The sequence below is a fragment of the Hypomesus transpacificus genome, chromosome 10, assembly GCF_021917145.1.
Source record: "Hypomesus transpacificus isolate Combined female chromosome 10, fHypTra1, whole genome shotgun sequence".
Taxonomy (NCBI): domain Eukaryota; kingdom Metazoa; phylum Chordata; class Actinopteri; order Osmeriformes; family Osmeridae; genus Hypomesus; species Hypomesus transpacificus.
Window position 1 is genome coordinate 11,789,333 of NC_061069.1, and position 25,371 is coordinate 11,814,703.

The 25,371-nt window shown below is 45.3% G+C and overlaps 5 protein-coding genes across 6 annotated transcripts; 3 read left to right on the top strand and 2 right to left on the bottom strand.

Moving 5' to 3' along the window:
• Positions 1 to 133: 133 nt before the first annotated feature.
• On the bottom strand, positions 134 to 4,072 carry tmem68 (transmembrane protein 68). Its single transcript, XM_047027358.1, has 8 exons — positions 3,990 to 4,072; positions 3,629 to 3,695; positions 2,909 to 3,319; positions 2,451 to 2,618; positions 1,836 to 2,029; positions 1,600 to 1,660; positions 1,187 to 1,326; positions 134 to 987 (listed from the first exon to the last, which is right to left on the bottom strand). The coding sequence occupies exons 3-8, from the start codon at positions 3,234 to 3,236 to the stop codon at positions 883 to 885; spliced, it is 996 nt and encodes a 331-aa protein (XP_046883314.1). The 5' UTR covers positions 3,237 to 3,319; positions 3,629 to 3,695; positions 3,990 to 4,072; the 3' UTR covers positions 134 to 882.
• A 28-nt stretch (positions 4,073 to 4,100) lies between these two features.
• On the top strand, positions 4,101 to 13,613 carry tgs1 (trimethylguanosine synthase 1). Of its 2 annotated transcripts, none has more exons than XM_047027356.1 (13): positions 4,101 to 4,380; positions 4,528 to 4,750; positions 4,905 to 5,115; positions 5,366 to 5,866; positions 6,794 to 6,923; positions 7,381 to 7,470; positions 7,809 to 7,983; positions 9,402 to 9,783; positions 9,977 to 10,141; positions 11,920 to 12,063; positions 12,270 to 12,486; positions 12,952 to 13,030; positions 13,304 to 13,613. In XM_047027356.1, the coding sequence occupies exons 1-13, from the start codon at positions 4,274 to 4,276 to the stop codon at positions 13,412 to 13,414; spliced, it is 2,535 nt and encodes an 844-aa protein (XP_046883312.1). In that variant the 5' UTR covers positions 4,101 to 4,273; the 3' UTR covers positions 13,415 to 13,613. The 2 variants fall into 2 exon arrangements, with proteins under 2 accessions (XP_046883312.1, XP_046883313.1); XM_047027357.1 differs by having other exon boundaries at positions 7,384 to 7,470.
• A 695-nt stretch (positions 13,614 to 14,308) lies between these two features.
• LOC124472960 (probable G-protein coupled receptor 141) lies at positions 14,309 to 17,205 on the bottom strand. Its single transcript, XM_047028149.1, has 2 exons — positions 17,127 to 17,205; positions 14,309 to 15,482 (listed from the first exon to the last, which is right to left on the bottom strand). Exon 2 carries the CDS (start codon positions 15,458 to 15,460, stop codon positions 14,600 to 14,602), a length of 861 nt encoding a protein of 286 aa, XP_046884105.1. The 5' UTR covers positions 15,461 to 15,482; positions 17,127 to 17,205; the 3' UTR covers positions 14,309 to 14,599.
• A 1,649-nt stretch (positions 17,206 to 18,854) lies between these two features.
• Positions 18,855 to 21,201, top strand: LOC124472375 (retinol dehydrogenase 12-like). The gene is made up of 7 exons (XM_047027166.1): positions 18,855 to 18,877; positions 19,110 to 19,225; positions 19,564 to 19,740; positions 19,818 to 19,922; positions 20,066 to 20,275; positions 20,506 to 20,698; positions 21,099 to 21,201. The coding sequence occupies exons 1-7, from the start codon at positions 18,855 to 18,857 to the stop codon at positions 21,199 to 21,201; spliced, it is 927 nt and encodes a 308-aa protein (XP_046883122.1).
• Positions 21,202 to 21,844: 643 nt separating this feature from the next.
• LOC124473209 (protein transport protein Sec61 subunit gamma) lies at positions 21,845 to 23,165 on the top strand. Its single transcript, XM_047028543.1, has 4 exons — positions 21,845 to 21,986; positions 22,406 to 22,516; positions 22,713 to 22,815; positions 22,969 to 23,165. The coding sequence occupies exons 2-4, from the start codon at positions 22,423 to 22,425 to the stop codon at positions 22,976 to 22,978; spliced, it is 207 nt and encodes a 68-aa protein (XP_046884499.1). The 5' UTR covers positions 21,845 to 21,986; positions 22,406 to 22,422; the 3' UTR covers positions 22,979 to 23,165.
• The last annotated feature ends 2,206 nt before the right edge of the window (positions 23,166 to 25,371 follow it).

The following is a 25,371-nucleotide window of genomic DNA, read 5'->3' on the forward strand; positions in this document are numbered from 1 at the left end:
AGTGTTTTATTTCCGTGCAACCTCCCCCCCCCCCTCCTCCTCCGTGTTACCTAAAGGACTAGAACAAGGGTTCCTGAACAGCTGTCCCTGTCATACCTGTGACATGAAAGACAAAGCGAGAAGGAGATCTCAATCATAATAAAATATATTTATTGAGATTACATTGTAGTCCTGAATCACAATGCTTGTTAACGGATCTCAGTCTGATTTAAAAGTGCTGGCAGTATACATCTACATAATTCAACATAGTGAACACATTTGGAAATTTCACAATTAAAGAAATTATAAAATAACTTCAATTAACCAAAGGCAAACATTTCAGAAATTAGAAGGATCCAGTTTGAAATCCCATATGACTAGGTTCAGCTGGTCTTTGGAAAGGCTTTTTTTACAGAAAAAATGTACATTATTGTTGGCAGTGGTACTAAACAAATCCATAGTGTGCAAAATTAGTTGTGGAATCAATGACTATACATAACATCCAAAATATACACACAACACCAAATCTTTTTACTGCACATCTCACATTAACCAAATATAATAATATTAAAATTGTGCATTATTATCTCACCACATAACAACAAGATATGTTGCTTAGTGATAAAAAAACTACAACATTAAAACAACACTAAACTCACACAAGGTGAAATATCAGTAATTCATATAAAAACAACAACAACCTGTTTGTGACATGATAACAGAATCAACATCCACCGCCTTAACTGACCAATGACAGTAGACTAACAAGAGTTACAACACGTCAAACCCTGCATACATACAGTACTATAATAGACAACTGAAATGGGTGCACGTCCACCCTGTGTCCAGGTTGAGCAAATACAAAACGATTATACAGAGACCGACTTCTTTGTAACAGAAAGGTCAGTGTTCCTTCTGTCTCCTGTGGAACCGTTCTAGCAAGGCTCGGAGAACGTTCCCTGGAACCTTTTGGTGTTTGTCGATGAGAGCCTGAACGGCCTGCTGCACCTGAGGACAAAACACCCGCAGGATTAGAAAGAAAAACAATAATCTGGGTCGCCCTGCAACGATTTAATCTGAGGGAAAAATATTTAGAGGATGTCAACGGTTCTCCAACCTGTTCTCGAAATTACACCAGATATGCCAGAAAACCCTTCTTTGAATCTATGATCCAGGTGTGATGTAATGCGTAGGACATAAGCCTTGCCTTTTCTGCTAACTCTGTGGCATTCGTGTTGGGGTCATAGGGGATGGGGTCACCAAGAAATGTCCGGAACTTCACCGGGAAGCCTCCGTACACTGGAGCTATCGGCAACCGAAACCTCTCGTACACCCATCGAAAAAACTCTGAAGGAACAAAACAAACATACAAAGTTTCAGTTGAACTTCCATGATCCAATTGGGTCTGGGATTACGGCCGCTGCAACATTCATAACAGTATGTAGGTGGTGTCTAAACCGGCAAACAGCTTCACATTCGTGAGTGAATGTGTCATTCTAGTAATGGGAGGCTTCTAAGGAGTTTACTGGTAAGGAGGTTTTGTGACTTAAAAATAGCTAACCACCCCCTGTCTAGCTGCAGGCTTGAACTTCAGAGCCTCAGTGTGTTGCAGCTACTTACTCATTCTTCCCAGTGATCTGAATCCTTCCCTCACATTCTGTGTAAACATTGGAATTATTGGCTGCAATGTTAAGGAGAACAGAGGTGAGACACATACCTGGGCTCTCAGTAAACAAGCTTTGGAACAAAACACTTTTTTTTCTGTATACTTTAACTGAACCAGGAGTGCAGAAATGAAACACAACACAAGCCCAAACCGACACAACTTAGCACAACAACTTTACTCAAAAACCTACCGCTTTGGAATCGATGGCAACCTGAGCAAAGCCCTTGCGTTTGCCCCAGAGCAGGGGGTAGGTCTCATCGCTGAACAGGGCCTCCCTGACGCCTCCTGGGGAGATGCCCAGCAGGTGGCCGTTCCTCAGGGCCTTTACACACTCCTCCTGGGGCCCATGCATCACGCTGAACACTTCCAGCAGCAGTTTAAACCCTGGCACAGGCAGGGACACAGGGAACTATTGTGACACAGGGAACCATTGTGACACAGGGAACTATTGTGACACAGGGAACTATTGTGACACAGGGAACTATTGTGACACAGGGAACCATTGTGACATAAGGAACCATTGTGACACAGGGAACTATTGTGACACAGGGAACCATTGTGACAAGTTATAGAACTACAACACAGGTTTAGTACTGCTGTCAACACAGGTTAGGCAGATGTTCTGTCCGGGTCATGAACACACACTGTGTTTACACTGGTACATTTTCCAACGTGGTCCCTGTTCGTGGCCAAACAGAACTAACAAACTCTGAATAAAATGCCAGAGCATAGCACTTTCCAAAAAGTTGCCTCGTTTTTTAGTTATTAACATATTGATTAAATTAAGTTTAGATTAGGGTCTTGCCTGGGACTTTGAACAGGAAGTGGTCAGCGACCGAATGGCAGGTCCGTCCCTTCTGAAGGATGATGTTAGCCAGGAAATAGTAATAGTCAATAGGTATAGCCCCATGGTAGTACACGATAAGAGCTGCTCCCTCGTGTGGGATCTTCTCCATTCCATGGATCTCATAACCTGACAGTAGAGACAGGATTCACATACAGTTGGTCGACAAGATACTTTATGATAATAGCCGTATAAACAGAAAACACCCTCAACACTCACATGTATAAATAGGTAATTAAACAAAGCGTCGAATCTAGCCACCAAATCAATCGCACACTTACGTACAAGATTCCTCACACACCCACACACACTCCCTATTCTTCTCTCTCGCACCACACCTTCCAAGTCACCAACACACACAATTTTCCACTTCTCAGCCAACCTAGCCCCCCCCCCCCCCCCTCCCCACTATGTCATACCGTGCCATATGGCCCCGTGCCCATCCCAAAGCGTAGCCAGAGTCTTCCTCGCCCCGTCCCACAGGTTGTTACAGTAAGCCTCCCTCAGCTGGTTCTTCCTCTTGTACACATGGAGGAAGAGGATGGACAGGTAGAGGAGGATGACGATGAGGAAGGGCAGGATGAAGACGATAGCCAGGGGTGTGAAGACCCACACCAGGTACTCCAGCACGCTGAGGTAGTCTTCCAGGCGACCCAGGTCGGCCCACTCTTCCCACGCATGGAACACGCACGCCAGGAAGGCGGCTAAGCCTTCTCCCGTCATGCAGGACTCGTTGCCATTGGACATACTGCCACACAGTTAGCCTTGCCCACTGGAAGCCAAGGCCAGCGTGGATACCATCTGCCAATGGCCAGACCTGGGGCTACAGCCTAGCCGAGGGGAATGGCGTTGAAGGCTTATGTAAATGTCAATTAAGTCAATATTTTATAAATAAAAACCGAGAAATTGCTAACGTATTGCATATTACAGTCCTTACAAGAGTGGGCACGGAATGCTCTGGCGGCTGTGTCAAGATAATCTTATATAGTGGATATGTTTTTATCTTGAAAATGTATTATTATTGAGTAAGGGGTGCATTAGACCCAAATTAGCTAATTTGCCTATGACAATTCGAATACATTCCTTGCTGCATCAACTTCAGATAATGAAAACAAACATTCATGTTCTTAATCACAAACCTTGTAGTCTAAGTAAGACAAAATGTGATCAATGTAGACAGACCATGGTTGTTTTTAAACGGAAATTCTGAGAAGACAAAAGCAAAATTAGCCCGTTTCAACGTCACCGGTCCGTCTGACACAAACGGGCAAACGCTAGCTAGCGAGTACCACTAGCCAGCTAGCAAAACTGCACTAGCTTGCGTTCACAGATCGCTACTTTAGCTAGCTAAGGTTAACCTTAGAAGATACGTCTTAATATCGATGACACCAACAAAGGCTAACCTGTCTCTTTATTAGCATATACGCATTTTTGCCCACGCTATGGTTGTATAAAAACCGACAGAATCATTGTGAAATAATAATCAAACTTCCTCCCTACATTGTATTGCCCTTTTCTAGCCGAAATAAGAGAAGTCAGCTGTCATCTTTTCTTCCTGGTTCACCCGGTTCCTTTTGAGTGTGACACAAACAGGAACAAACGTTGCTCCGAATAGTTAATCGCTGCTGAAACGTGCGTGTTGATGGTCATGTCCATTTAGATATCTAGCTTGCAAAAGACAAAATACAAATGCTCGTGAAAAGTTTCCAAGTCGTCCATTACAGGATAATATCGTAGCATTATCCATATGAATAGACTAGGACAGATTGCCAGTAGTCCTCATCATGATTGATAATAGTAAGTGGAATGTGGTTGCTGACATTATTTTCAGCCAAAAAAGCCTGCACGGTGACGAGGAGATACACTGTCTCTGTTCCAGAGCTTTTGTTCAGTAAGTTAAATAAGATTAGTTGTCACCTCCGCCGTTTTCTTATCCTATTCATTCACCTTTTCTCCTGGCTAGCTGAACTAACAGCGCGTGGGAAAGCAACGTTCTCTTTTATCCACTGTTTACATGTCCGTTCTCCACTCCGCGTAGGGATCGTGAGCTGTACAGATCTGACAACAGATACCTCATCTCCGGCCTGACGGATGGAGGGCAGCGTGGTAATAAGTTCTCGGAGTTGGAGGAGGAGCTGCCAGGTGAGGAGGAAGAGGAGGATTGCGAAGAGGAGGCCGAGTCTGAAGATGAAGAAACCAAGTTAATGGCCAGTATGGGTCTGCCTGTGGCATTCATCAGTTCCTCAGCAGAAAGTAAAGTGGTGAGTACAATAGTCAAGTATTACTGTCTGGGATTTATTGACTGACCAGCAGACCTGATGGTACAGGAGTCGAGAAAATTGGGAAAGAAGATTGCAGACAGGCAACAGGTTTGCGCCCCTCTCAAACACATTATATTGTTGTTTCTGTTCACAGAGAAATAAGTCCAAAAGGAGAGTAGCCAATCACTGGCAGGCACCCCCTGCGGAGGAAGAGGAGGAAACTGATGAAGGTGACCCAGTGCTCCAGATAAACGACTTCAGCATCGGGAGCACAGAGGTGTTGGAGCCCAGAAAGGAGGGGGAGACACAGAGAGGCGAAGAAGGCCAGGAGGAGACTCAGGACAATGGCTGGGAGTCCTACTGGAGTAAGGATGATAGTTAGTTTACCCACTACAGTATGTGAGCTGAAAAACACATTGTTTATTGAGACATGTCTACCTGGCGGTTGGTAAAGGTTAAAACACTGACTCACATGACCTGTGGATGTTGGGGACGGCTACAGCCCAGTGGTAGAGCGTTACACTGCAGATCAAGAGGTTGCAGCCTTGCAGGTTTAAATCCTTCCTGTTCTCTCGGCTAAATATAACAAATTCATAATCATTGTTGTTATCCTAGGTGAGCATGGGGAAGGTCTGCTGTGGCAGAGTTGGCTGGAGAAGCACCCTGACAGCGACCCTGGAGCGCTTCCCCCCTGGGACTGTCCCGACAGCCAGCCTGCCTGGGAGCAGCACGCCCAGGAGACCTTCCTGCTCTACTGGGAGCAGTTCACCTACTGGGCCTCCCAGGGATGGAGCGCCCACAGCGACTCCACCGACCTTGGGCAGGAGGGGGAGAGCAGGGGCCCTGGAGATGCGGGAGGTGGATGTGAGGATGCAGAGTCGTCCCGTGCTGCTGTAGATGCTGAGGTTCTGAGTGGACAGATGGGCCCGGCCGGCGCCGGGGAAGTAACGGATCTGATTGGTCAGATGAGCCTGCAGTCAGAGGGAGGGAGCCGGATTGGCGTTGGAGAACAGACAGCAGATGATGATTGGCCGGTCTGTGGAGGGGGCGGGCCTTGTGATGGTGGGGATCGTAAGAGGGCTGCCTCCCCCTCAAAGCAGAGCACACGATCCAGAGGTGAGTCTCTCAGTCACTGATGCTCTATTGAACTGACTAGTCTCCTTACCTAACCCAACCCTGTCCAGACACAATCACTAGCTTCTTCCTCTCCAGACATCAGTGTAGATCTGAGTGGATCGGATAGGTCTAAGCCAGCCAGCTGAATCTCAACCTTTACTTTAGAGAGGCTTCTACCATTTTACTTGATCCTACGTACTCATGTGAAGTCTGCACACCGACTGTGTCCTCATATAAATCACTGATCTATGTATTACTGGAACCAGCCCGACACTTAAAATCTATTCAAGCGATATGTCAATATTTTCAGAGCATGTTTCATTCCATGTAACTCAGAGCTTTAGTTCAAACATGCTGATTCCTTTTCAATAATTGATGGATCATATCAAAAGATGTCTTCCTTTGAATGAAAGGAGCATGTGACTGGAGCACATGCATTATTTATGCTGGCTCTCGTCAGAGAGAGGGAAGAGAGAGAGAGATAGGGTGGGTGCAGCGTTAGAGTAAGGGAAGGAAGAGAGATGTATGCGAGGGGTGGGAAGGAAGGAGGAGAGAGATGGAAGGAAGAGAGGGAGGGAGAATTGGAAAACGGGAGAGGGGTAAAGACGGAGAATAGAATAACTGGAAATAGAGGAGAGGAAAGTGACTGATACTGTAGGTCGACAGGGACACAAAGGGAGGCAGAGTAAAAATGGCCGACAGAGAGAAATGGTGGAGCATGAGGAATCGTTTTGAGGGCAACCTCTCTAAAACGGGTTTCTGCCATCCCGAACATGACTCATCCTATCCTGTTTGTCACCGCCTGACATCACCACCAGGACACACAGACCCAGCTCCAGTTGCGAGGCCAGCTTTTAGAACCCTTCTCCCACACCTCCACCTGTGGGTACTGGAGAGGTGTGACCTGTTTGAATGGATGTATTCCAGGTTCAGAGCAGAAAGGCCAGAGCACATCCAGTGAGAAGGGATCAGGCCAGAACAGACGGTCTAACGACCCCGTTGACGGCAGTGATGGTGAGGAACCGCCAGAGAGAAGATGGACCCAGATCAAACGAAGGTCTGTTTCCGTGTGGCAGGGTTCTCTGTGCCTAAGACATATAAGCACGGATATTTATATATAGTTTTTATTGTTGCTTGTTTTTCTACAGGTACACTTGCACTTATAGCAGGTCATGTTGTTTAATTGTAACTTGTTTAACAACATGCTCTTATGGTTATTCCCTTTGGCACTTATTTTGGTTGTTCACAATATGTGCTTCACGTTTTGGCTACTCGCAATGTTTTGGGGCTATCTTGTTGTTATTATCAGTGACCAATGCACTTTGTAAAGCTCTCTCTTGGAAGTCGCTTTGGATAAAAGCGTCTGCTAACTGAACAAATGTAAGACACACCCAACATCTCAGCCACCTCAGTAGCAGGTGGAGGTTGGAACATGGTCGTTCATATTAAGCGTGTGTAGCTGATTGGCCGTGTGAGGTTGGCTCCTCCGTCATCTCCGTCATGTGTTGGTCCAGCAGCCACGAGCAGGACGTGGAGGAGAGTCCACCCATGTCTGTGGACGAGGCCTGGGACAAACTGGGCCTGAAGCGTAACCCGGAGCCCAGGTATGTCACATGATCAGCCTGAAGCGTAACCCGGAGCCCAGGTATGTCACATGATCAGCCTGAAGCGTAACCCGGAGCCCAGGTATGTCACATGATCAGCCTGAAGCGTAACCCGGAGCCCAGGTATGTCACATGATCAGCCTGAAGCGTAACCCGGAGCCCAGGTATGTCACATGATCAGCCTGAAGCGTAACCCGGAGCCCAGGTATGTCACATGATCAGCCTGAAGTTGTGGCTTATTCCGGGTCCGCGAAACGAGCTCAATATCGGAAGCGTCTTTGGTTTATTCGCCACCAACCAAGCCTATCGTCAACGAGACAAATGTTTGTGTGTTTAAGGTTTGAGAGTGTCCTGAAGTTCAAGCCCAGCCCCCGTGTCCCAGCATGCTCTGGGAGGGCTAACAGGAAGCAGCGTACAGTGGGAGGAAGTGCCGCCTGCCGCATCAACAAGCACACCTTCTTCACAGAGGACGGAGATCAGACTCAGCCGCTTGAGAGCAGGACCGTCCTGAAGGTACTTCCTGTCCTGTCAGCCACTTCCTGCCCCGTCAGCCACTTCCTGTCCCGTCAGCGACTTCCTGTCGCGTCAGCCACTTCCTCTCCCCCCTCAGCTGCTGGGTGCATTTGATTTGGTCCCTCGCACACCGCAAGCTTTCTAACAAGACAGGTGCTTTTCGAACTGTCCCAATGTATATTATACAAGATGTGGTATTGCAAGTGCAGCTCCCCTACAATGTTAAGAGATAGAAATCAGGGACGATTAGGGTCCAGTTCGATCAGGGAATCTTGATTGCAGTAGATCGGTACGGTGTGAGGCCAGCCAATGAGATGTGTGATGCTGTCAGTGTCTATAGAGGAAAGAGTTGGAGCCAAAGAAACCCTGCCCCCCCCCTCCCCCCTGACAACCTCACAAACCTTACATCTTCTGACATCACATCTCTTTATACAGCCAGCCTCTCTCCCTCTCCCCCTCACCTCCCTCCCTCGCTTATTGGGCTATCCGCGTGTGCGTGAACATGCATGAATCACAGCTATTTGATCCTGTCACATTTCATCGGGCACCGTCTGACAGCCTATGGAAGACGTCCATAGCCCTGACCTTGGCAAAACAAGGAAGCTCAGCGTGGACATCACCTCAGATCCTGTCTCCTTTCGCCCTCTCTCTCAATGAGAGAGAGGCGGGGGGGATTCTGCTGAGTGTGTTGCTGACGAGGCAACGTTTCAGACATTCTCCAGAAAAGGAGAAGTGTCAAAGTACTGCAGGTTTTTTTAAATTTGATATCAGGCTATTGTTTCTAGGCCTGCATGGTCGTTCCAGCTCATCCCAGAGGACCTCGATGACAGGGATCATAAGCTGACAACTCTTTCTCTCTCTCTCTCTCTCTCTCTCTCTCTCTCTCTCTCTCTCTCTCTCTCTCTCTCTCTCTCTCTCTCTCTCTCTCTCTCCCTCCCCCCCCCTCTCTCTCTCTCTCTCTCTGTCTCTCTCTGTCTCCCTCTCCCCCTCTCTCTCTCCCTCTCCCTCCCCCCCCCCCCCCCCCCCCTCTCTCTCTCTCTCTCTCTCTCTCTCTCCCTCTCGCTCTCTCTCTCTCTCCCCATCTCTTTCTCTCTCTCTCCACCCTCCCTATCTCCAATCTCAGACCTACAGACACATCTCTGTGGTATAAGCCCATGGCAAACACTCCTGACCGGAATGAGAAACAGTTACGCTATACAGTGGCCTATGCTGGTTGAATTTACATGAGATTTACATGTATTTATTTAGCAGAAGCTTTTTATCCATGGCTCTGTATGAGTAGTGCACGTGGCAAGTGCTGCAGGGGGAACCAAGGTCCAGAAGAGCACAGTTCTGAATAAACCTGCTGGGCGACGGTGAGTTTGGCAGCGCTCTGCTGACAGCCGTACTGATCTAACGAGAGTCACGTACCTCTTCAGGTGCAGAACTTCCTTCAGAGAGTCAAGAGGGAGACCGAGGGAGACGCAGTTCACCGTGACTCGCCAGCAGAGGGCGCCGGCGAGACGCTGCCCCACAGAGAGAGCCGCACATCTGCATCTGAAGAAGAAGAAGAGGAGGAGGAGGAGGAGGAGAGTGGGGGAGGAGCCGAAAATGAGGAAGAGGAGGCTGGACCTGTTCCTCCTCCCAGTACGGAGTTGGACACCAGTACGAAACTCCGACCTCCAGCTCCCCTGCATGTCTTCACCAGGACGGATGATGACGATGAAGAGGAGGAGGATGAAGACGGAGGCCGGGTGCTGGTTCCCCTGGATGTTCCGGACTTCTTGATACCCGACCCACCCGAGAACCAAAGCCATCCAGGTGAGTTCTGCTCAGGAACATCACAACCTCACTACCACTCTCTCCTTCCTCTCTCTCATTCCTCTCAGTCATCCCCTTCCTGTCTCCCTCCCTCCTTTACTCTCCCCTCTCTTTGAGAGGCGTGCGCGACTCGAGGTGTTGATTCAAGCCCTTGGTTTTAGGGACAGCATGATCACGTCTGTGTTTTGTCCAGGAGAGAGCAGGAAGAGTAAGAAACAGAAGAAGAAGAAGGTGAAGAGGAGGGGGAGGTGTGGGGCGATGCCGCCTGAGATCGCTGCAGAGCCGGACCTGGCCAAGTACTGGGCCCAGCGCTACCGGCTCTTCTCCCGCTTCGACGAGGGCATCAAGATGGACCACGGTAAGCCCCTCCTTCCAATCCCAGCATGCTTTTAGGCGCTGCCGTTCAACACCGGCTCTAACGCTGTTTTGATGCTGTCATGTATTTTGATGGACTGTGGGTACCTTTTCAGTGCAGTCCTCGTGTACGACTGCGTTTGACTCCTTTTATAAATGGCCGCAGGATGGGTTCGTAAAACGGACGTAAAAGTTGAGAAAAGCTCGACTTGTGGGTTGGTATGGATGCGAATGAACAATCGGAAACACCGATGTTTCTCAACTGCTGCACAGTAGCCTGTCAGTATGTAACACAACATTTCGGGGCACGCCCGCCCTCTGCGTACAGGTAAGCATACGCCATAATTGAAACCTGGCGTGAAGAATGGAAAACAGTCATTTGTCAACCTGCCTCGGTTCCATCTTTCGCGTATGAATCCAGTCGTGAGGAAGCTTTCTGTATTCCCAGTATTATGACTAATATGACTAATATGTGTTTGTGTGTGCCCCTGCCCCCCCACCCAGCCCTCATCACTCATCGTTCCCTCTCAGATGATTCGGTATTCCGTTTGAAGATGAGATCTGAGCTCTGGTGGAAGTACTCACACATTCATATCAACACAGGCTGAGCACTGCAGCTTGCCCCTGACTCAAACACACACCTGTCTGTCTGTGTGTGTGTGTGTGTGTACATGCTCTGTGGCTCAGTTCAGACACGGTGAGCGAGAGAGGGACATCCACTCATCCACCACTGTCCTCCTTACCTCCTCCACTCCTCTCCTCCTCCAAACCACTCGTCGGGACGGAGAGATGGATGAGGCGTGAAGGCGGCGGAGGAGTGAAGAGGTGATTGAAGTGATGCGTGAAGCGGAGCGCGCCTCCCCCCTCTCCCCCCCTTCCCCCCCTCCCCCCCCCCCCCCCTTCCCCCCCAGTCCTTGTTGTCTTAGCAGGTATCTGTTCTCAGCGGAAGGCACAGACACCTTAGAGAGAGATGGAGGGAAGTAGGACTGGAGGGATGGCTGGTGAGAAAGAGGAGGCAGATGGTAGATTTCTCGGTGGGGAGACAGCAGGAGGAGGAGGAGAAGGAGGAGGACAGTCTATGGAGTGTTCGAGTCTCCCGTCATTTTCAGTCTATAAATAGAAACTGTCCTTTTCACAGTCATCACACATACTGGGAGGGTTTTCCAAATCATTATTTGTGAAAACAAGAGATCCACTAAGGCACTTTGGTTGTGTGCGTTTCTGAAGAACCTTCTCTAGTCACGCAAAAACCTTTATAAATAGTCCTAGTTGGAACAAAAATTGGTTCCTGAAAAGTATTTACAAGCAAGAATGTAGTAACCTTTTTTCCCCCTAAGAAGATGAATATCAAACTATCTTGTTTGTTTTTCGTCTCATTCCAGTCCAGCAGGAAACGAGAATGATCTAGGCCTTGTTAGAAGACCATTAGAAATAAAGTCATTTTATTTATTTAAGCAGCCTAGACACTGGGGAGCAAAGCCATAATGATTCAGTCAGCTTGTGTTGGTTTCATAGTGAGAGCAAGTCAACCAGGTTATTTTCAATGAAACCTTATGACAGTGTGCCGCCCTCGTGTGGATGTGTAGTGTGCTGCAGTTGTCAAGTTTACGGTCAACAAAACTGCAAAGGCCAGTACATGAAGACAAATCACATCAACTACTCTTATGTATTTGTCTCACCGAAAACTCTTTCAACTCTGTGCAGTATCCGCTTTTAATGGGAAGTGTGTGTGTGCGTGCGTGCGTGTGTGTGTGTGTGCGTGTGTGTGTGTGTGTATTTCAGAGGGCTGGTTCTCAGTGACTCCAGAGAAGATAGCTGAGCACATCGCCTTGAGGGTCCAGGAAAGCTTCCACTCTGACCTCATCATCGATGCCTTCTGCGGGGTCGGGGGCAACGCCATCCAGTTTGCCCTCACAGGGAAGCGAGGTAGCGAGCCCATCCCTTTCAACCAATCATAGGAGAGGGAACAACGTGCTCAAATCTACCCAATTCTTCAACCCATTACAATCTTCACATAAGCTTAGGTTGCTTGTATGTTTCTGTGTGTGTGTGTGTGTGTATCCATGCGTGTGTGTGGGTGTATCCATGCGTGTGTGTGTGTGTATCCGTGCGTGTGCGTGTTCCTCCTCCAGTGCTCGCCATCGATATCGACCCTGTGCGCCTGGCTCTGGCCCGTCACAACGCCCAGATCTACCAGGTGGCCGAGCGCATCGACTTCCTGCAGGGGGACTTCCTGCAGCTGGCGCCACGGTTACGAGGCGACGTGGTGTTCCTCAGCCCGCCATGGGGGGGCCCTGACTACCTCACGGCAGACGTGTTCAACATCAAGACCATGATGGACCCAGACGGATATCCTTTGCTGTCTGGTGATGATCCGTGTGCAGGAGGGTTAAGGGCAGCTACTGTCTACTTTGACCTGGGCTCAAATACTATTTGAAACGATTTCAATCCATCTGAGTAACTTTTTAGAATGTCTGCTCTTGCTTTCAAAACGACTGGGTGGTTAGAAGATTTAAGTAAAAAAAAAAAAAAAAAAGAAGTTAGCCCACGTAAAATTGTGAAAGTTTAAGCCACATTTTTGTAACCTAGGGGATATCCTGGACCAGACCTCTGCTTGTGAGTTCGCTTGGTCTGCTACCACGGTCTTAAAGAGGACACGTCCCTAAATACTGTGGCCAGACAGTGGTTATAGGACAGAGAATGACATGGAGGCTGCTAGTTATATATTATTTTTTACACATCTCTTTCTGACCTTGTTATCTATTACATTATATAGATATTTGAAATTGTAATTTTTCCTTTAACTATTAACACGTTTGACATTTTCCAGTTGTCAAAAATGATATCAGATAATATAGTGTACTTCCTCCCTCGGAATGCGGATATGGACCAGGTGATAAACTGCTTCTGTTCAGTCCATCAGTTTTCATTTGGTGTCGCACACATAAAGGAACTCATTATGATAACAAGGGGCTTATCTCTATGAATGAAACATGCATGCACGTAACTCAATGATAAGTGGAGGCAACCTTCCACAGGTTGAAATGTAGTCAAACCAAACATGTAGATCTGCAGTCAAGTGATCCATCACTGAGATAAACAGTCTTGAGACTATTCAGACATGAACTGCTATAGTCGTTTTTTTAACTTCTTGTTTGCCGTCCAGATCGCTTCCCTTGCCGGACCAGGGGGCAAAGTGGAGGTGGAACAGAACTTCCTCAACAACAAGTTGAAGACCATCACTGCCTACTTTGGCAATCTTATTAAATCGGACTAACTTTGATCTGTTTATTGTTAGTTAATCACTGATTTTAGTCATTTTTTGTGTAATTTTAATATGGTGGTATGCTTGTGGAATGTTACTGTTATATTTTATGTGTAAACTGTTTGCCCTCCATTTATATTGTTTTATTGGTTATATTTATCGAAAGACAGTCCTTATCTATTTTTGTAATAAAGTGCGATGGTTCAAAGTCCAGGAATGTGTGACCCTCTTCACTGTCTCCAGACGCACAGTGGGAATGTCCCTTTGTGGAAACCACAACACGTTTGTTTCTCCTTTAAATTACATACTGTTTTGTCCTTGAAACCCAGTGTCAAATGTTTTGGGTTAATCAGTCATTTGATTTCATAATGAAAAGGGAGGCCACAGTAAGTCATATCAGTCTTTATCATTCTTCCTGACACATAGTGGATTCCTTTTAATCTGGTGCATCACAAGGAGGAGGGGTTACTTAACATCTGCCCCAATGGGGGAGGGGGGGGGGTTAGCAGGCAGTCTATCCTGAGACACAAGGCAAGACAGTCATAGCACAGTGCAGAAGTGGGTTTGGTGTAGGGTTAGATTAGGTGACATGGCGTTAGGGTACCCAACAGTGATTTGGTGTGGTTAATATTAGTTTCAGCAGTACATCAGTAGTGCTATTTGCTACTTTCTTGAGAAACACCGTGCAACGAGGAAGTTCCTGTCGTGTTATTCTTATATAACAAGCGCAAATCAACTGTTATCTTCAAACGTGACTTTATTGTAAGGCTGGAACATTGGCCTCAAGCCTCTTATATCTCTTATATCTACATCTACATACATGTCATTCCAGATGACCAGAGGCAGAAACTCAACCCCCCCCCCCCCCCCCCCCCCCCCATCCTGGGTAAAATATGATTTGTCCCCCCAATAAATCACTGTAAACACAAATATGTAATTGATATTAAGAATACGCAATGAAAGCGCTTTGCTGATTATGGACACAATGGAGCTTTTTTGTGTGTTATGTGTTACAGCAGTACATTTGGTACATCCACCTCAGGAATTGCTCTTGAGAAAATGTAGTATAATCGTTGTCCCCCCAAAGTTGATGGCAGATTTTCGCTACTGGATGACTACATATTATATACAATAATACCACAGTTACAGCACACAGTTAGTGTGTGGTGTACGGTCCTGAGTGACGTCACTGGCTCTTCAAATGCAGCAGGGTACGCAGGTAGGCCTACCAATCAATGTCAGCATGTCCAAACAACTAAAAGACGTCACCGCCAAAAGGATCTCATTGATCGGGTCCAGAGAATGTCTTTGGGCTTGACTCACATAATAAATCCTGAACAGATTGTATGGAACGAAGCACACGACCATCACCACTACGAAACACGCACTCTTCATCTGAGCCCAGAACTCCTGGTGAGAGAAGGTCAAGGCCCGATAGGTTCTGTACACGTGACACAGAATCCAAACCTGGAAACCGGCCATCGCCATAGTGACAACTAAGATTATACAGCTGAGGATGTAGTTCAACAGCTTGACTGTGTCCACTTCTAGCGAATTTCCAAAGTCAAAGCACTGGTCTCTGCCGGTAGTGTTTGAATTTGATCCGTATTCCTTGACGACAACAGGGAGCATGATGAGCAGCACCAGGGCCCACACCAACAAGCTGGCGCCCACTGCGTGCAGAGTCCGGTAAAACTCCATCCGGCTGCTTCTTCGGAAAAACGTGAGATAGCGGCCGACAAGGATAATACAATAGAAGATGAAGGCCAAGTGGATGTGAGCAAAGATCATCAAGCTGACCACCTTGCAGAAACCGCCGGTTAATTTCCAGGTGCCGTATGCATAGTAGTAGATACGGAAGGGCACGGTCAGGAGAAAGAGAATGTGGACGATTATGAGGTTGAGTACAGCGGTCGTGGTCACAGAGCGCGTGTTGGACTGAAGGAGGTTGATCATGAGCGACATACTGATAACCCCTCCGACTAGAACCATGGAGTACAGAAACATGAGAGAATATCTGTACTCCTTTGGCATATCGTTATCGGTATCGTTCAACATCCTGAGCTCTCCTTATCTCGACCTGCAATGGTAGAACAAGAGAGAAAGATGGGATCTGTTAATTGAGATGCAGTGTAGTCATAGTCTGGTCTCTATTACATTACAAGTGCCCAGGTGATATTTGTGGTCAGTTCTAGTCTGATCTAGCCTCGCTCAATTGGTAATGTTTCTATGGGTCTTTTTTTAAGTTTAAGTTTATGTGTGCCAGAGGGCCATTACACTGTCCACTAGAAAACTGCATGGTGAAATCAAGTTATTATTTAGACAAACATGTATTCCTTTATGATTCATCCACAGGTGAATCACTATCTGTGATAGTCAAGATCAATCAAATTCTGGTACAGGGCCTAGAGATTTTATGGAATATTAGCCTTGTACATATTTATTTTATATACAACATAATTTTTTTTTAAACCAAATCTGGAAGTATTTATAAAGCCTTAGATACTTAAAGTGCAATACAAAACGTCTTTGGACACCTCAGAAGGTTGATACACAACTCATGACCACATGCAACCACATCATACTTACAAATCTAAAAAGCCACCGTGAAGTAATTTCCTGAAAGAACTTTCACAATGGGAAACGCTTTTAAATTAACGATTTGTTTTCCGAGCACGTTTACAAATCCCAGGCAGCATTCAGACACAGTTTCAACAACAATAACTTGTGAAAGACCTGATATGGGTCTGCTACTGATTATATTTACATTTAGTGATTTAGCCGACGCACTTATCCAGAACGACTTAAATAGTACAGGGTCATTCTTCCCATGGCAAGTAGGGTGCCTTGCCCAAGGACACAACGTCATTTGTCACGGCCAGGAATTGAACCGGCAACGTTCTGATTAATAGCCCGACACCCTAACCACTCAGCCATCTGATCCCACATATTAGTGCCACAGTTAGTGGTAGACTACTGAAGAAGGCAGGCTACAATTACTGAAGAGACTCATACTGACTAAATGGACGGGACCCCCTTCCTCAAAGAAGCTCCACTCAACACCTAGTGGATTTAGTCACAAATAAACATTTAAATAAAGTCTAATACAAAACACTATTATGGCAAGTCAAGTGATAAAGACTGAGCATGGTGAAGATGTAAACACACCATGCTGTAGCAGAACACAACACAGTGATTAGGCAGGGAACAACACTGACAACTATCCTAAAAGATAAAAAGTAAACAGATAAATAAACAGATGAGGCGCACAGTCAGACTGTACCATCTTTTCACTTTAATAGATTCAATTTCTGCCTGTTTTCCAAAGCATTTCAGATAATGTATCTGGTGTAGCTTCTGCTGTGTCATGTGGGGCAGCTGGCTAATGATTCACTCCAATGAAAATAATATGTATTTTGTTTCCTTCTTCACCAATGTGGTGAGTTTGTGTGTTTAGGCTCTAAATTAGTTGGGAATTGTTACGTTGGGCTGTCATTTGTCATTTTTAAACTGTCGAATTGCAGAAATCAAAGCCAAGATTCAAGGCAGTCACATTGATTCAGTGGTTTCGTTTGAAATCCCCTCTTTGAAAGAAGTATGTCACAGAAAATCAGCACACACTTAGACACACTGGTAAAATTGTTTAAATCAAAATCACATTATCATTCACCAGAGTCAACCTACTTACATTTTGAATTAATAATGTATTTCTATATAAATGTACCTGCTTTTGAAATAGGAAAAGGACAATCCCTGGTCTGGTCCCAGCCTGCATTCAGGTATAGTCTGTGAGAAGAGCTTTCAGGAAGGGGTTTTGAAAGTACCACATAGAGTCCAGCCCACTTAATATGTAGCTTTCAGCTGACATACAAGGAAGCAGTTGACTTCTCAGCTAAGGGGTTCCAAACAGACTGGTCTCTCTATCTCTCTCTCTCTCTTGTTTGCATACATGTTTTTATAAGACGACTTCAGATATAGATTTTGGTAACAATAAATAGTCTGTGTGAACACTTGTTGGCATTACATAACATGTTGCTTGAACATGAAGCATGTTGGTTGAGTTTTTTTCCTATGAAATGGACATTCCTGTAATGAATCATAAAGGAATACATGTTTGTCTTAATAATAACTTGATTTCAACATGCAGTTTTCTAGTGGACAGTGAAATGTTTGGCCCTCTGGCACACACAAACTTAATCTTATACACTTCATTATAGACTCAGGCCGACGACCAACTTCATTCCGTACTGGTTTATTCACCCGGGTTTTGAACAACTGGGTCATTACGTCATTCCTGAACTAGACTACGGTAGGCACCGTGTGACAAACAGTCACAATAGATATTACAGACAGTAAAACTTTTCTTTTTATTCTTGCTGACACATGTTGCATTGTCTGAGCCAAAGTTCAGTGACTATGCATCAAAGAGCGAGAAGCTTCAACCTCAAACTTTCAATCCTATCTGTTAATGAACATCTATAGGGTTTATCAAGGTTTGTCATGTGTATCCAAGTTGCCTTTTTTTACAGGCTTAATTGAGTGGCTCAGAGGGATTAGTGGTGAAGTTGATGGTGAACACTAGATTGTGAATACTAGATGGTGACCACTAGATGGAGCTCTCGGTGTATATATCCTCAAACTGTGTCCAGCCACTTCTACCAGCACTGTAAGAGAAAAGAGTTTGAAAAAAAGAGTTTAGTATTAATGTGCCTCCCTATTTCTTTCATTTTAAGTATGATCTGCAATTATGGATCCAAGTCCTCCACCTCCACCTATTACATTCAGCTGTAATAGCTGCCTTTGTGGACATTGTCCTCCTTAAACCTGCTTTGTCCTTATATATAAAGGCCCTTTATTTGAAGGTGTGCAGTTTCCAAGATAACACACAGCTTATCATCCATGAGCTCTTATTCCTGGAATGTTGTGGACTTCACTTCCTCTCTGGCTATGGTTTCACAATTTTTTCAATTCATGAACCCTTTAATTATCACATTATATTTATAACTGTAACTGCACAATAACAGTGGTTTGAGTGTCAGGTGGAATCAGTTTATGCTGTCAGTGCTTCAGGCATGTATTGTAAGGTATACACAGTACCTAAGGTCACTGCAGTTTTACAAAGTGGATCACATGGTTGAACCACGCTGCTCGGATAATCTGGTATTAGCATCCACAACCCCAATCTGGCCAACCACGCTGCAACAATCCTGCCCCCCTCTTTTCAAGGCAGCACAGTGAACTGCCTAGTCTTACCCACTTTAGGAGTGATGTCGACCTACGTGAACTACCTAAACTGTGAGGTCAACTAGGTTAGCTAGGGTACCTGGCACCTGGAACGGCAGTCGAGGGTCATGTTGTGACAAGACAAGGGGGAAGGGAGGACGTGGGGTGCCTTGCCTTGCTCCTACAGCTGCTCTGTACACAGGGTGTGAATCAGGCCCCGGCCTCCAGCATGACTAACATCTACACGCTCAGGTGAGACCTTCATTCTCTTCATGCTGACTAAGAGGCTTTCAGGGTCAGATGTATGGGGTACTTTATCTCCAGAACTGTTTGGCGAATGGTGAAACGTTTTAGAGACTGCAAATCAGTAGCTCTGAAAGACAAAAGAAAAAAGGTAAAAGCTGACTAATTCATACTTATATGTGATTGTATGCCATTCAGTAACAGCTGGTATTCTCTCACAATATGCAAACCCCTTTTTCAGAGCATTGCTCTGTGGCCAGTGGGAGTCCGATGAAAGACTGGATGGCAAAACAGTTATCATCACTGGCGGTAATACTGGTATAGGAAAGGAAACAGCACTTGACCTGGCCAAGAGAGGTACTGCACATCCTAACACTGCATTACACTTTAGTTCAAGTTCAAGTCTTTTATTGTCAGATGCACAGAACAACACAGGGTCAGACTGGGAACTGAAATTCTTAAGATAAGACAACGCAAAGCAGCCTGGCATAACATACCTTACTCATAACACACCTTTGCTGTGACAGGTCATCATTTGCTTAAGAATTAATGCACTAACAAAGGATACAACATCCCTATCTCTATTGCCAACATGGAAAACTCCTTGACCACAATACACTTGATGCAGCTGTACGTGAAGACCACTGAATCAATCAACAAATTAATCAATCCATTGGCTAAATTGAATGAATAAGTGTCTGAGTGTGATGTTGCAGGGGGCAGGATCATCCTGGCTTGCAGGGATGTCGTCAAGGCTGAGAAGGCTAAGGCTGAGATCACAGAGAATTCTGGGAACCCAAACATTCTGGTCAGGCCTCTGGATCTGGCAGACTGCAGGTCCATCAGGGAATTCTCACAGCTCATTAACAGAGGTGAGACCACTTCCTGTGTCTTCATGCCCTGTAGTTATCCTCTTGACGATCTAACTTTTCTTTCTTCTCTTCATCAGAGGAGAGCCAGGTGAACATACTGATCAACAACGCTGGCATCATGATGTGTCCGTACTCCAAGACCACAGACGGGTTCGAGATGCAGTTTGGGGTCAACCATCTGGGTAAAGAGAAACAGAATGGAGACATAACCATGGAGACATATCAAAACAGGAAGTGGTGTGGGCCGCTGTCACCCTTATGAAGCCACTGATTGAGCAAATCGTCAACGGGTCGTTCTTGACCCCGAGTCTGTCTGTCTCTCCAGGTCACTTCCTGCTCACCTTCCTGTTACTTGACCTCTTGAAGAGTTCGGCGCCGTCGCGGGTCATCACCCTGTCGTCCATGGCCCACGCCTGGGGGCGGATCCAGCTGGAGGACGTCAACAGTGAGACGAGCTATCACTCCAGACGGGCCTACGGGCAAAGCAAACTGGCCAACATCCTGTCCACACGTTCCCTGGCTAGGAGGCTGCAGGGTCAGGAGTGTTACCTTGTGTGGGGTTTGCTATGAGCGCTATTGGGACCACTGTTGTTAGTGCATCGGGCTAGCTCAGCTCGCTAAGCTCACAGGCAAAGCTAAGACGAAAACAAAAATGGGGGGTTATGTTTTCTAGATGGTCCACAGACGCCTCAAAGCATGTCAGAATATGCGTGTCTCAACATCCGTGACATCTAGAGACCGTTTCCAAACCCTCTCCTCTTTCAGGCACAGGGGTGACCGTTTACGCCGTTCATCCTGGGATTGTGCGTACGGAGCTGAAGAGACATATGAACCTGGCCTTGCTCATCTCCTGGAAGATTGTGCGTCCTTTCACCAAGACAGTGATTCAGGGAGCTCAGACTTCCATCTACTGTGCTGTTGAGCCCAGCCTGGACAGCCAGAGTGGAGGATACTACTGGTACAGTACACACAACACACAAATACAGTGTTGTCCTTCTACACTTGTGTTGACCAAAGGCAATTAAATGCAACAACAATGCATACACAAACTGTAGCTGTTCATCTAAAAATGTTACCCAATGCCACAAAAATCTGTCTTAGCCTTCCTAGAGTTGTTCCTCTAGGCTTGTGTTTAATATGTGCAACAGAAAACAACTTACACACACACACCAACACACACACACACGCGCACACACACACACACACACACACACACACACACACACACACACACACACACACACACACACACACACACACACACACAGTGTAGCTGTTCAACTAAAACTTTGTTGACATAATGCTTGGTATAAAAACTTGGTTAAATCCTCTCATGTCAGTCTCTCTTCCTCCTCCAGTGACTGTAAACTGTCGAGCTGTGACCGGGCTGGCAGGGATGACGTCATGGCTGAGAAGCTCTGGGAACTCAGCTGCCAAATGCTCGGAATCACATGGGATTGAGCGATCATTCATCAATCGAACGCGCTATGAATAGTCGCTCTACGACAAGAGGCTCACGGGACGCAAGACTGCAAGAACAACGGATAGAAGAATAAGTTGGTAGATGGATACTAACACATGTTGTGTTACATAGATATGCCATACATGCCAAGATTCAAATCCTCACATCACCTTGCTATACAGTTGAGTAAATTATGCAAATGAAAAATATGATGCCATTAATTTGCTTTTTTTTGTACTGTATTGTGTACTGCATTGTTGAACACAGCCTTAGCATTAACAAACGATATGCCATGATGCTTGAGAAGTACTGTGGATGTAGGCTACTGTCAAAATAATAAACTTCAATTCAGTTCGGCCTACATGGCTATGGTTCATGTTTGATTAATGACATCAGCGGCACAATGCCTATTCTAAATCCAATCTTGGCGTCACCTACAGGCCAACACAAGAGTGAAATTCCGGACTTCATTTTTCTGAACACGTAAAAGGTTTTCCTCCAATTGAATACAGTTAAATAGTTCAACGTGTGCTCCTCTATAGCATGGTTATATTTGTTCGTGGTAATGTTAAGTGAAACAGGATTGAAAAAAACAGGCCCCCCATACTTCGCTATTTTGAACGCGTCCGGGTCATACTCTACGCACGCGCAATACGTTGTAACACCAGCCTTTCATCTTAAACATACGTGGCTTTCAGTTCAGCTATAACCTTACGTTGCTCTCTATTCGGTACAGTCAGCGTACAACCATTGAGAAAAGTGTTCCAAGCCAAGGAAATAACCGGTAAGTCGCCTGATGTATTACCAAAATCCTCTAAAAAGCATTCTAGATACACTGTGTAAACGTTCACTGTTCCGAGTTCTAAATGTAGCTAGCTATAGCGACGTAGCCTAGCAAAATGTTGATTAGTAACATTTATATATGCCGAGCTAACAAGCCATAACTTGAGAGTGAACTGATGTTGTATTTATAAGCAAATGTTATATGATAATGTACTGACTGAATGTAATGACTTGGTTATTATCCTGGTTATTTTCTTACTGTATCAATGTGTAGGCTAAATGTTGATCACCGTACATTTCCAATATACCTGGATGTGTCTAAATTCAGTCACTGCTTTTGGTGTTCTGTAATGCTAGTTCATCAAAGCAACACTAGCTGTAGTATTTTATTCATGATCTTATTCATTTTGTCTAATTTAGTCCAGCACCTCATCACCATGGACCAAATAATGCAGTTTGTGGAGCCCAGTCGTCAGTTTGTGAAAGACTCAATAAGGCTGGTGAAGAGATGCACCAAGCCTGACCGAAAAGGTAGGCCTGAGCGAAACTTGTTTTCTCAAGCTATGATTTAGGTTGTTACTGTAGCTATGTTGCCTCCCACGTCCAGAAACCTGCCATGGGACACTTGGAAAACTTCATTACATCAAGCCTAGACAAACACTGGCTATTCTGGTGTTTTTGCGTGCAATAATTTAATCACCCATTTCTCCTCTTTTGATACTTTTAGAATTTCAGAAAATTGCCATGGCGACAGCGATAGGTTTCGCAATCATGGGGTTCATTGGCTTCTTTGTCAAGCTGATCCACATCCCCATCAACAACATCATTGTGTAAGTACCCAGGACCTGTGTTGAGTTTCTCCCATCTATCGTGAGTTGGTGTTCCTAACCCATGATGGATGGATGGATAAAACCATTAGTTGCTTTATTAACTTGTTTAAAGTCTCTTAATGAATGTTGTCGTTTTATTATCTCATCTCACAGTGGCGGCTGAGCAACTTTTCCCTTGACTGACTGATCTGTGTGGCTGACTTGCTGGCTGTCCGGATGCAAATGGACCCTGGAACAAAGTGCTGAATAGTGTTTTTGATGTTTTATTTCTTCATATTTGTGTGTATGAATTCACTATCACCAACAATGCATATATGCTGATTTTGTACATAAAGTTGATTTCCATACTCTGTCATTAGTTTTTTTTAAATGTTTTATTACCTCAGAAAATAACTTGGTTTGAGTTATAGAGGAGCAGGTGGATTTTTAAAACGTGTAATTGCTTTTCTAGTGCAGAATTTTCAGTCAGAATATTGCTTTAGCAGTACTCAGTTGTCAGGAGCAGAAGTATGATTTCGTCAGCCACTGAGCAGACAGATTCAATCAACCTGCCTTTGTGTACACATCATTTATTAAAACTATTTTCTATATAAAGGGGGTTATTATAATACTAGCTTACATTACGGTGGACCATTCACCAGACTGAAATGTTGTCTGGAATCCCAGCCGTCATGGGTTCTGTAGTAGGCCTACAACATTCTGTATCTTTAAGAATAATATGACTTGTTGGAACAAGGTGGAGTATGACACAGAAAGAAAACAGTCCTGTCCACAGCCTCCCTTATACAATTAATCTTAAATGAGCAGTGAGGTTAAGAACAGAGCTCAGATGTATACACTTTTGAATCAGAAGGGATTTGTATAGATTTCATTTTAAGAGATTAAAAAGTCTCACCCTTAAATATTTGATGCCAACGCTTCAAGAGAAAGCCGAGCAAGGATAGAAGTATTGGACTGGGATCTTCGCCCAAACAAACACTAGGTCTATTGCTATAACTTATTCATGTTAAGGTGCGCACATGTAAACGGGAAAGATTAATGGGCGAATACTTTTTAGTGTTATCAAACCAGGTGAGTAGGCCCACTCATATTGGGTAGCGTCATATGTATTTAACAGAGCCGTTAAAGATTATGATACGTTTGTCGTCAGGTTTTCGCCGCTTCAAACCCTGTTCCGTTTTCCGTAGTTACGGCCGGGCACGCTGGCCTGATATAATTCATTTTGAGTAAAATCTGACAGCTCCAGATTTCTATTGCATTTTACAGTGGGCTACTTCACCAACTAGTAGGCTACAGGCGCATACAATGAGCTTCGTCTCTCTTTCCTTGACGGATACTGTAGGCCAGGGGTGTCAAACATACGGCCCGCGGGCCGGAACCGGCCCCCAAGGAGGTTCGATCAGGCCCGCAGGATAATTTGAAAGTGGAAAAAATGCATAAAAGACATGGAATTAATATTTTTAAATCGCTGTAATTCATGGATTATCCGCTAAGGGGCGCACTCTTTCCATCAGAGTAGAAGACAAGCCGCATCACTGAGACAGACTGAAAACAGCAGACGGTATCAATTAATACCTTGGTCTCTACTAGGGATGGGCGAACGATGCCTTGTGAAGCTTTGGTGGTTTCTTCCGGATTGTGCCGGCCCAAAGAGCCGAACTATCGGCGCTTTGAAAATGAACAGCGTCATCTAGCAGCCGTTTAAACTGGCTGAATGAGGGGTAGTGGTTGTCTCCGACGGTAGACTACCCTACGTTATTCAATATTTAATTAAGGCTACATGTGTTCATTTTGATCTGATATTAGTGCTCACACATTAAAATGTTGTGATACATCCGTAGGCCTTTAGAATTATGTCATTTTCTCACAGTAAAAGTTAAAGAATATCGTACGAGATTCACTGGACTGGGGCGCGAACTTGGGATCCCAGATTCGCATTAACAATATGTAACCGTACAACGCTTTAACCAACTACACCACCAAAGAGATCATTACTTGTTAAAGCGGTTGGACGGACTTTATACGATATGGTCTTTATATCAATTAAATTAGATAACACAGAAGAAAGACATGATATTTTGGTTATTTATAGCAGAGTATGGTATAATTTTAATGGTCCGGCCCACTTGACATCTCCCTAGGCCGTATGTGGCCCACGATGCGAAATGAGTTTGACACCCCTGCTGTAGGCCTATCCCGATGGCTATAGGCTACCTACACTTTCGGGGCTCACCTCCTTTCAGAGTAAGTTGGCTTTCTATAACGGTCAGATCAAATCCCCCCAACGTTGCACCGCCTACATAGACCTAATATTAAGACCGCTATCCAGTTTCCTTCGGAAATAGACTATATGGTTACGTCATGATACGAAAGTTAGATACTCCCGAAAAGCAGTTTAATCTCGATTTTCATTTCTGCGACGCGTGTCCCCTTGTGTATGTTTGTTGGAACATACCATCATTACTAAAATATGGGGGATAGGCCAGACCATTCCCACTTCAGCACCTGGGCAGCGACTACCCCTTCCCTCTTTTCATAATTAGCTGGGTCTCTGAC

What these genes read in the sequence shown, in the direction of transcription:
- LOC124472375 (XM_047027166.1), top strand. Translation starts at nt 18,855, where the DNA reads ATGACTAACATCTACACGCTCAG. An exon ending in GTTTGGGGTCAACCATCTGG is followed by an intron (nt 19,923 to 20,065) that starts GTAAAGAGAAAC and finishes CTGTCTCTCCAG; the next exon opens with GTCACTTCCTGCTCACCTTC. An exon ending in CAGAGTGGAGGATACTACTG is followed by an intron (nt 20,699 to 21,098) that starts GTACAGTACACA and finishes TTCCTCCTCCAG; the next exon opens with TGACTGTAAACTGTCGAGCT.
- LOC124472960 (XM_047028149.1), bottom strand. Translation starts at nt 15,460, where the DNA reads ATGTTGAACGATACCGATAACGATATGCCAAAGGAGTACAGATATTCT.
- LOC124473209 (XM_047028543.1), top strand. Translation starts at nt 22,423, where the DNA reads ATGGACCAAATAATGCAGTTTGTGGAGCCCAGTCGTCAGTTTGTGAAA. An exon ending in CACCAAGCCTGACCGAAAAG is followed by an intron (nt 22,517 to 22,712) that starts GTAGGCCTGAGC and finishes TGATACTTTTAG; the next exon opens with AATTTCAGAAAATTGCCATG.
- tgs1 (XM_047027356.1), top strand. Translation starts at nt 4,274, where the DNA reads ATGATTGATAATAGTAAGTGGAATGTGGTTGCTGACATTATTTTCAGC. An exon ending in AGAGCAGGACCGTCCTGAAG is followed by an intron (nt 7,984 to 9,401) that starts GTACTTCCTGTC and finishes GTACCTCTTCAG; the next exon opens with GTGCAGAACTTCCTTCAGAG. An exon ending in TGCCCTCACAGGGAAGCGAG is followed by an intron (nt 12,064 to 12,269) that starts GTAGCGAGCCCA and finishes TTCCTCCTCCAG; the next exon opens with TGCTCGCCATCGATATCGAC.
- tmem68 (XM_047027358.1), bottom strand. Translation starts at nt 3,236, where the DNA reads ATGTCCAATGGCAACGAGTCCTGCATGACGGGAGAAGGCTTAGCCGCC. An exon ending in GCACGGGGCCATATGGCACG is followed by an intron (nt 2,619 to 2,908) that starts GTATGACATAGT and finishes CTCTACTGTCAG; the next exon opens with GTTATGAGATCCATGGAATG. An exon ending in CCACAGAGTTAGCAGAAAAG is followed by an intron (nt 988 to 1,186) that starts GCAAGGCTTATG and finishes TTTTGTCCTCAG; the next exon opens with GTGCAGCAGGCCGTTCAGGC.